The sequence below is a fragment of the Leptosomus discolor genome, chromosome 5, assembly GCF_034619465.1.
Source record: "Leptosomus discolor isolate bLepDis1 chromosome 5, bLepDis1.hap2, whole genome shotgun sequence".
NCBI lineage: Eukaryota > Metazoa > Chordata > Aves > Leptosomiformes > Leptosomidae > Leptosomus > Leptosomus discolor.
In genome coordinates this window covers 18630512-18641197 of record NC_141395.1, presented here as the reverse complement: position 1 = coordinate 18641197, position 10686 = coordinate 18630512, and the positions used below count along the sequence as shown (strand labels likewise).

The following is a 10686-nucleotide window of genomic DNA, read 5'->3' as shown; positions in this document are numbered from 1 at the left end:
CAAGGGGGGAACAAGTTTGGGGTCATTAACATTTAACAACAGTTGTTACTGTTTAATGTCTTTGGGCAGAGGTGCAAATCCTATGGTACTGTAAATGTCACTTCAGTTTTTGAATACAGTAGTCAGTCAAGTGGAGTTCTTAAAAAACATCTTTGCTACACTCATGCTGGCAAGTTGCAAATACCAATCATTAAACAACTGCCTGCCTCTACTGCGGCAGTTCAGTCGTATCACCTAGTCCAGATGCTAGCATGACTGTCCACGCTGGTTGCTGATTTGACGCTGCAGCGTTTCTTCACAATCATGTTGATGTATGCTTTCATGATCTTTATTATCTCGCCCACCTAGAGAGAGAACACAGTACAGAGGATACGCACATTAAAAACCAAATTCCACTGAGGCACAGCAGACATTTTGCAGAAAAAGATTCCCCTTGTCCAAAGTCACGGCACTATAAATTTTGCATGTAATACTACATGTGAACACGACAGTAAGGAAAGAAATGCTTGACAAGCTTGTGCTCTGTTGTAGCAACGTTTAAAAGGCTTGTAGCTCAAAAAAAGGCAGCTTTAATGCTACTAAACTTTTTTGGGTTTGTGAACTCCCCATTTATATACTGGAAGGTAATGAAAAAAACTAAGCACACTCATGAGCACCCAAAATTGGAAATTCCCAGTGCACTGAAAGACCATTCAACCTCCTCTGCTTTCTAACCAGCATAATTTTTTTTCTGTTTATCCCTGTATTCAAGAAGAGGTACCAGGGCACTTTAGGCCTAAGCTCCCTTCATCTTTTTCCTTGGCTGTCCAGTCCATTCAGCAAGAGTTCTTGTATATAAACTTGTCTAGTCCTTGGAAATTGGAGCTTTACTGAAGTGCTAGTAAAACCGCACATACAACAAGTCTTGTGCTTTCACATACCTGGGATGTTTCAAAGAACATTTCTCTCTCATCCACTGTAATTTTGAAGGTGTTAGGCTGTGGTGCTCCGAAGAAAACGATGTGCTCATACTGGAAAGTTTCTAGTGGTTTAGGATCCCCTCGTTTGTAGACAGACACATTCTCTGTGCTGACTCCAAGCCAAAGATCATTTGGAAAGCCACCCTCCTTGCACTGCAGAAAGAGAAACGTGAAATTTTGCATAAATGCAGTGAAGGATCAAATCATCTTTGATCCCAGGAAAAGCCCTCCATTTCTGCCTCCTATAGGACATTTCAACTCTTCACCCCAATAGAAAAATAACAGGATGTCTGCAGAAGGAATCTTGCAGGCACTCCTGCTGCAAAGATTTAGAAGTAACATAACTGTGAGTCAAATACTAGTTGATTAATAAATAACTGTAATACCTAACAGCTCTCATCAGATTTTAAAGTGATTTAGGAAGCCAATATTCCACTCATCATTTTACAGATAACCTAGTGAGTGCAAGCAACTTCCCAAGGTAATCCACCAGGGTGGCAACAAAACTGATAAAACTGTGGAGTCCTACTCTAGCATGCTAAGCACAGCAGTCTAAGTGACCCACTCTCAGCAGTTTCTGTTGTACTGCTGCAGAACGGGACTGCACTTTTTGCCAGTAAGGGCAGTAGAGCTTTGTTTTACTTTCACTTTCACTAGTCACCACCTTCTTAAGCCCGAAAAAATTTCCCAAATTCTATTGCTCATCTAATGAAGTGGGAATCCATTGTCTCCCTCCACTTACCAGGGTGCACCAGCTTGCTTGCTCTGCGCTCTCTGCATCACACCTCTTTGGGTGTGTGACACTGCAGGCTGACCCTTGGCTTACTAAGGGAAAATGCAGCCAGTTCCTGAAACTCCCTCCTGCTGCTGAGCAAATGTAATGCACACAGCTGTATCTGTTCTCCAGACTGATGCCTCTCCTTGCAGTAGTTACATGAGTTTATACACCACTCACCTCAACATCAAAGAGGGTTGACCCGTAACCTGGCCACTCCTTTACAATGGACATGTATTTCACCATAGCCTGATGCTGAGAGAGTCCCTGCAGCTTGGTCCATTTCTGGGCTATGCTTGCTCGAGCAGCTGAAAGCTCTTCCTTTACCCACATCTCCATCATCTGCTCTTCTTCTACCTTCTGCTTCTTTACAGAGCCTGTCTTGAAGCTACGTTTCAATGTCCCTTCAAGGAAGCTGGTGCGTCTCCTCTCCAGAGTATGGCTGGTAGTGCCGCTGCTCTTTGTTGACTGCAGTATTTTGGATTTTAGTCTGTTAACTGGGTAGATTCCATCAAGGGACCAACTTATTTTAGAATAATCTCCATGAAGGTACTGCAGCCGTAGAGCTGCTAGGCGCTGCAGAGTGTCCTCCGGTGCAGGAAAATGACCATCTATGAGGCTTTCATGAGCCTACAAACAAACAAAAAGTCCCCACAACTCATTAGAAAGCAGAAGCACACTTTAATCACAGCTGTGTCCATGTACAGATTCCTATGGCACCTGCCCACCCCAGCACGAAAGCCAGTCCCACAGGAAAGACATAATTCAGGAGGTCAGAGCAGACATTATAATAAAGAAGTCAAAGTCTTTCTGCAAGCCTGGACAGGACAGAGGTCTTTGAGGGTCTCCTATCCTGTACTCAGAGTCTTACAATGAAGACTTTTTAGGTCTGGAACAGATGACAGACACTGGAATTGAAGCAATTTGTTTTGTGCTGTACCAGCTATAGCTCCTATGTGTGGAGACTATATTCAAAACCAGAGTTAGATATAACAAACTCAAGACTCTCAACCTCAGTCTCATTGCAAACCAGCACCTCCCACCTCCTCCTCTTTCACCTGATGTTTCCCCAATCTTCTTCCTTCCCTTTGCCTGTTTTTCTGTGAAATATATTTAGGTGTGGGTTTTTTTTTTGCTACAACCATCTAATGTCTAATAGCATCTACTCTCCTACTGTTACTTCATTTCCACCACTCTTTGCTAGTGAAAGCTGTGTAGACTGAAACCCTTGTCAACAGGGAGTTTGGTACAATTGAATTGCCACAGAGTACCATGATGTCTTGTTCCTGACATCTTGTGGCCTAGACATTCTGTAGTTAACAAGACTTAATCTTCCTTTCAAGAAAGCCCTCCAAGGGAACCACCGTCTGTGTGATCTACATGCCATCCATTTGACTATCAGCGAGTTCCAGTCTTCATGACACTGACCCCGTTTAACACATATTAATTAATTTTCAACAGCCATAATTTTCTAAGGCACGATCAAAGTATTCATTAGAAGTAATAAAGATAGGACGAATCACACAGCTGGGTACTCCAGTCTGTTTAGCTTTGCATCCCTAACTGCAAGGTTATTTCATACCAGTGTATGCCTAACCAGCATCATTGTGCTATGGAGTATAGTGACTTAAAAAAAATTATTCAGCAGATAAATATTGTCAACTACATTCTCTTTCTTTTTCTGTAGTACTCTTCTAGTGCCTCTCTGTTAATCAAAAGAAATTGCCCAAAAGATAGAGTTTTTTTAATCAATTCCTGTAACACTCCAAGGATGTGCTGTTCTTGTAAGCTGATACGCAGATGGCTAGATTTTCCAGTTTTCTTTATGCCTATGTTCCGCAAGCAGCTGCTTTTAATGGTTCTTCTTGAATCATTATCCAAATTTCTGTATCTTTTAGAATTAAAGATAAATTTTTTAAGCATTTTATTACCATTGGTCTTCCAGTTTTTTGAAGTCCTTGTTAATTTTTCTTGCTTTTGTTCTAATACTCCTATTCCCTAGAGAACCTCACAGTTTATCTGCTTGGTAAATTGCAGGCAAAAATCCAACACACTAAATTCTCCTGTTCCAACCAATATTCCCACTTCTAATGCAAAGGTAAGCCAGTTTTCTGAATACTCTTGTGTGCTGCTGCCATCCTGGAAACCAAATCATTCTCCCAGAGTGAGTTTACCTGCTCAAACATGAAGGCAAACTCCACCCCATCTTTGGGAACATTCTCAATATCCAAGAAGCAATAAAGCTTAAAATACAACTGCCACTGTCCTTCCTCCTCTTCTTCTTCAGAGCCAGCAAGCCTGTAAGAAAGGAAGGAGAATGAGGGGAGGAAAACCCACTAACCAGAAGCACCATAGTACTGGGCGGGGCACAGTGCAACTCACAATATGAAGGTACCCAGGGATTTCTGAAACAGAGAACGTACAGAACTACCTAATTTATCAGGACAATCTCAGTGCAGCAGACTTTTCTGGTAACTTCCATTTCTTCATCTGAGTCACATGAAATTTTGATTCAGAAGGACCCAAAGTTCTTATCAGATATACTTGATCAAAAAATTAGATCAATAGTTCTAGATAAATGCAAGAGTTGGGGGCAGGACACAAAGTATTCCCCATTTTCAAGATACTGTTTCCATGTAACCTTGTGACTGTGAGAAGCACTAGCCTTGCCACCATTTGGAACAGTTTTATTCTTGTCTTTAGAACAGATAGAAACTAGACAGTGGCACTGCTAGCTTCTTTCACAATTTGTTGCTTTCTTTGTCTGTCTGGCCACGAAATCACAGTCCACAGCAAGAAACTGGAGCTGCATTTCTGTGCCCAAATCTTTGCTCTCTCTTCTGATATAGACATTACGATGTAAATTGACAAGATCATTATCAGACTTAAAACAAACCTTCCCTGAGCTTTGCTAGTAAACTATTACTCTTTCATAAAGACACTACTAATTTTGTCCTGATGAGCCTGACAAAGATGTGAACATGGTTCTCTATACATGAGAAAGAGCACTTGAACCTTACCAAAGGGAAATTCAAGCCAGAGTGAATGGTTGAATCACCGAAGCTCTTTTGGATAAAACTACCTGACTGCACTGTCACTTAACCCAGTGTTACATCCAAGTAGAAGTTAAAGGTTTTATGAAACATTCTTCTACCTCTCAAACTTGGCCAAGATATCAGCCACAATCACCCGACTCTCAACAGCACGGTCCACCTGCTGGTTGTGTTCAAAGAGTGCAAACATATTACGGCTGTCCTCCATCGCTAAACCTCGGATCAGCTTTTCAACCACCTGCAGAATCAGAGAGAGACAGATCACAGAGTAGGTGTAACACACACTTTCACAACAAAGAACCAGTACCTCTTCAGAACACTCCTCATTTCACAGACCTCCATCACATTTCTCCCTTAGTTATCTCGTTTTCAGCTTAAAGAATTCTAACCCTAAAATAACATTCCCTGCAAGGAAGTAATTAATTATGTTTGATCATCCTCGCTGTTCTTCTCTGAACCTTTTCAATCTCCACTACTCTTCTGAAGAAATAGAACTCTGCATAAGATACAGGTACATAATGGATTTAGATGTCATGATGATATTCTCGGTTCCTCTAGTAACAACTCCACTCTTTACTACTAGTTTTTCCTCTGTTTAGCACTAATGTTTTCAGACATGCCTACTATAACCTGGAATCTTGCTTCTGACCTGCTAACGATTAAGTTACTGGTAGAATATCCCTTCCAGAAGGAATACATTATGAACTGGAATTTCAACTTGTCCAGAAAACTGTGTTTAGCAAGTCTTCAGAATTATTACCTTTCCAATGGGCAGAACACCAAAAGTGTTTAGATTTTGCAATATAATTGTTAAGTGATATTCTATAACCCAAGCACAGGCCTTGCATAATTCTGAACCTGCAAAATAAGCTGAGCTTTTCCTACAGACTTTGCAGATACCGCAAAATAATTGTAATTAAAAAGATACATTGGAGATGAATGGGAAAAAGGAATCCCTTCAACAGACCCAGTATCCAGACACAGATGTGCTTACATCTGGTTAATGCTACTACTGCATTACCTCCCCAGCGCTTGTGTGGGAATTGATGGTTATTTTACAGGAGCCACCGCCATGGCAGTACACTGTTGTGGTCATTTCTTCACGGGTGAGAAGAGCCTGTATTTCCTCCTGGGAGGGCACAAACTCCCTTGTCTTTGTTCTCTTCAGGGAATCACTTATGAATTGCGCATACCTGTCTATTTCTGAGCCTGGAAAGAGGTCTTTTACCCTAATTGCAAAGAGAAGAAAAAAAAAAAAAAAACCCATTACACAGTCAACCAGAAAGCATGCACATTACCATATATCTTGGACTACTGTACATAAAGATTTCGGTAGAGTTAGTGATGTCAAGTGCAACCACAGGAAGAATGAGCCTGCTTATTTCCTAAACTGTACAGCCTGCTTTTACTACTCATTCCAAAGTCACTTCAGTGACATCTCTCAGCAATGTATGAAATAAGCAGTTCAGAGTTTCAGGAGTTTAGTACCTGCTGAAGATAGCAGGATTAACTACATCAATTTACAAAGTTGAGATTAAAAACTATGGAATCAAGTGTAAACTTTTTTTTCCATTTATTCTTAATTGTTTTTAATTTGCTGGCTGTGCTTGAGCCACTTTCACAGTGTTTTTCGGAATCAAGAAGATAGAAAGTAAATGCTTGTACACAGTTCTCTTCCCCCCAAGGCCAGCAGTTCCAAGTATAACTTTATCTGCAGCTCCAGTCATAAAACACGAAATGGCAACATGGACTATTCCTCAGCATCTCAGAACCAGGCCCTGCATGTAGCTATTTGGTGCGGTGGCATAAATTTCACCTCACTCTTTCCTAGCTTGGAAGGAATCAAATGGATTTTATAGATCTTTCTCATTGTCACTGAATGGAGCGAGGCTACGTGGCTGCAGATCAGCCCCAGTACAGACTGCTTTGGAAAGCTCCATTAGATAACTGGGAAGAAAAGTAAATGATTTAGTTCATGAAAACCAGAGGTTAAAGTAGATTAGAAATACAAATTGTAAGCATTACATGCTTAGTTAAGCAAACAAATATTAAAAAATTATAAACTGGAATTACAGTACATCTACTACTCCACAGTACAGATTTTGCCCGTGGCAGCTGCAAGGTAATTCGTATTTCAATGTATATGAAAGTACAGTCCTCACCTTTCCTGCAGGCTGAGAATGTTTATATGGACATTAGCAAGCAGTAGGTCAGCAGCTGTAAATCCACTTTAACACAAGCTGATGGTATTCTGTTTGGGTAGCCTTACTTTCCACATCCTTTCACCACAACAGATGGGTGGCAAGAGGGGAGTTTGAATACAACAGAACACCGGGCAGCAAGAATTGTGCACAAAGGTAGGAGGCTGCAACACCACAGGAAGGTGTTTGTACCGGAGGAGGGCGAGACAGATAACTACAACAGGCAGCAGAAGATAAGCAGAGAGAAAGGAAGCAGGCTGCAAACGAAAAGGAGGCGTACCTTCTCAGGTGGAACTTGAGGTAGCGCAGGATTCCTCTGCTGGGCAGGAAAGTGCAGCTCATGCATGCCATCAGCTGCCAGTGGTGCAGGTTCCCTGTACTGTTGGGATGTGGCATGTGATTAGTTTGTTTGATGAGCTGACAGTACACTTCATCACGCAGGGGCTTTAGATCATGGCAGGTCTGCAGAATGCCTTGGATAATGGGTATGGGGTCAGACACTGTCTCGATTTCCTGAAGGGAGTTAAAGATCTTCACCGCTTCATCCTGTAAGCTGCTGTAACCCTTCTCTTGTTGCACTGGGGAACGATCACAAAGGTGACAAGAGGTGAGCATCTCCTTCATTTTCTACCAGCCCAGCAACACTACAAGCAACTGTACTAGCCTGTCACAGAACAGCAACCTGAGTGGTAGCTCATCTCCTGAACTTAAATTTACACTCAAAATTCATTAACGCTTCCCCTTTGAATGTGCAAATGCAGTTTTAATTAGTATTTGCCAACATCTAACTTAACGCCACTGCAAATCCATTTTTGGATATACTGTGCAGAAAAGCAGAGTAATGTTTTTAAGGGAAACTAGCACCAAAATCTAGGTCGGGCTTCTGTGTCTGCAGATGAGACACCAAGAGACAGCTTTTGGCGTCTCATCTGCAGACACAGGTGAAGGGGTGGCAGAAAGTCATCTCTGTGTAAACTGTCTCCTCACCGGAGAGCAGTTGTAAAGCAGAGGGTCACTAATGCAGTTAAGGCTTTAGGTGCCTGAATGCAGACACTGAAGCCTGGCTTGTGTACTTCCAGAATTCTGTATTGTCTCCATATTAGCTTTGACCCCTGGGCCAACACAGAATTTTGGCAAATTGCTGTACCACAGATGCAGCTTTTACCTATCGTTTAGATTTAAAATGCCTACACCAAAACTGGTTAAGTTTTTTAAGCTTCTAAATGTCTGCCTTCAATTGCTCAGAAGTACATGATTCTACCATACTGCTGCAGGCTTGCATTCTCCTTTGCACACCTCTGGGGCTGTAGGTCCTTCTGAATCTCCTATACAGCCATTGTTTCCCCAGTGGCCATGCATTACGTGTACGATACAAACACACAGCCCTGTAGCAATAAGTTCCGCAGTGTAAGTACTTGCTCTGTAATTTTTCTGAATTTCAGAATTTATTTTTTCTGTGCTTTTAATCTGCCACTTAATTTGATCCTTGCATCATGAGAGACAGTGAGCAGTTAATCTCCTTTCACTTTTTTCATGACAGTCCTCTAGCTCTAAAAACTTCTTTTTAAGGCTGAAGAGTCTTGCTCTATTTACTCTTTTAATTGTAGGCAAGTCTTTCTATGCCTTTGATCACCTTTAGGTACATTTTTACTTCTCCTGTATCTTGTTAAGAAGTGGAAGGCTAAACTGCATTCTGTATTCAAGATGCAGGTACATTATACATCAATACAGCCACACAAAGACATTGGTTTTCCTTTTCTAAGCTTTCAAAACCTTGCATTAGCTGTTTTGTTTCTGTGCTCAGCACAAGAGTTGACATTTTCATAATGCTATGTAAATTTCTGTTCACTTTCCTAAGCAGAATTAGATCACTACCTATGTGGCAGACTGTTTTTCCCCATATACATTGCTTTGCATATCCAGATTGAAATTAATTGCTGAAAAGACTTTGTGGCCCAGTCACTCCATGTTAAGAGATTCTTCTATAGGTCTTCAGCAGCAGCTTTCAGTTTTAGTATGCCAAACAATCTGGAATCATCAACAAATGACTTCGGTTTTCTGGCAGCCTCTCAAACAGTCTCGCTCTTTCATGTTCCTGAGGCATTTGAAGAAAGGATCCATTTAGTCGAGTTTTACAGCAGCTTCTGTAAACCCAGTTGCAGCTCAAGGACAAGAGGCTGCACATCCCCTGGACGGATGATAAACTACCTGCCCCCATTTACTGTGAGATTCAGTGTTCCTGAGACACGAGGCAGTGGACACAGAATACATTCTGGGCAGAGAAAGGCTGCTCCCTTTCTGAACCCTGTGGGCTACACTGCCCCAAACGGACTTCACCTGCATAGAGAGAGCTTACAGACCACTTTTGTGGTGCTCAGGCCCAACACGGATCCTCAAAACATGAGCAGATTCTGTCACACGGGTAAAATACTTACAGTTGACACTAACATCTCCATACGGTAGTGGGAGCAATGGGGAATGCAAAGGGTGCTGGGTATATCGCAAAATTGGGTTCCTCCTATATGTCTGTTCCACTACTTCAAAGTTTGTGCTGTTTTCCTGAGGGGAAAAAAAAACAATTATCCTCAAATGGGGATAATCCTGTGCAGGATTGTCCTTATACATTTAGGTTCAAGCTCAACTACCTTTATCTAAGTTTCTGGAGGTCCACAGAAGGACTAGGTGTCTAAAGTATAATTCACATATAAAAATTCCTCTGTACATTATTTCTGAAAATTGAACATAAGAATAGCCACGCTAGGTTATACCAAAGGTCACCAAGCACAGGATCTTCACTTCAAATGTGGCTTGCGGCTGACACCTAACGCAGCCTGTAACAGGCCTGTATGGCATGATTCCTCCCTGGTATATCCTTCAAGCTTTCAACAATAAACGGTTTAATGAACTTTCTGACCACAGACACACCACGTTTAGTATGTAATAATGAGCCTGTCCTGCCTGAATTTGTCTGGTTGTACTACATGTGTTTACAGAATGGACAACCAAAATGCACATGGTGTTCAAAATCTGAGCTTGTCACTGTTCATACACACTGGCATCACATTCTTCCACGTTCCATCCTATATTGCTTCCCTAACAATATTTAAGGTTCCATTTGTCCTTGAACCCTGAGCTGAAGTTTCCCAAGAGTCTCCACTATCCACTCCCAGCTCTTTCTTCTTGAATAGTTACTATCTAATTGCATCTAATTTAGATCTCATCACAATGTATATGTTTACATAAACATTTCTTCTGAAATATGCTTTGGTGTGTCCTCCAATATGATTCTACATTTAACTTGCCACAGTTTCTTTAAAGAAGCCTTTTCAAAAATTACTCCTGCTATAGTGGCACAATTTCTGCTAATTTGAAGGCCGTTTTCTTTCTGCCTTTTTCTCTGCTACTTAACCACACAAGCCTAAAATACAAAGAGGACTTCAGGGTACAGCAAAGTCACATGGCTGGTAGGAATGGAAATTTTTATATTTGTGTCCAAAGGATGCTTAGGAGAGGAAAGGATGAATCAGGGGTTTGCAAATACTTGATGGTGCAATCCTGCACGCAATTCGTAATTGCACACAGTTGTAGCCTAGACTCATGCAGATCAGTTAACATGCTAATTCAAAATAAAATTCACATAACATTTGATTATTTAGTTGTACAGTCATTTAGGTTTTGTTTTGTTCTGTTTTTTTTTT

At 41.3% G+C, this 10686-nt stretch overlaps 1 protein-coding gene across 1 annotated transcript in view; it reads right to left on the bottom strand.

Annotated features, from left to right (window-relative positions):
* Positions 1-230: 230 nt before the first annotated feature.
* The window catches only part of LOC104350735 (unconventional myosin-X-like), a 77988-nt gene continuing 67532 nt past the window's right edge, over positions 231-10686 (bottom strand). Inside the window, exons 33-40 of the mRNA XM_086465548.1 lie at positions 9424-9547; positions 7269-7566; positions 5809-6016; positions 4889-5025; positions 3909-4032; positions 1915-2364; positions 921-1112; positions 231-344 (exon numbers count right to left, since the gene is read on the bottom strand). Of these exons, the coding sequence (XP_086321674.1) occupies positions 231-344; positions 921-1112; positions 1915-2364; positions 3909-4032; positions 4889-5025; positions 5809-6016; positions 7269-7566; positions 9424-9547 (1647 nt within the window). The remainder of the gene's footprint in view (positions 345-920; positions 1113-1914; positions 2365-3908; positions 4033-4888; positions 5026-5808; positions 6017-7268; positions 7567-9423; positions 9548-10686) is intronic.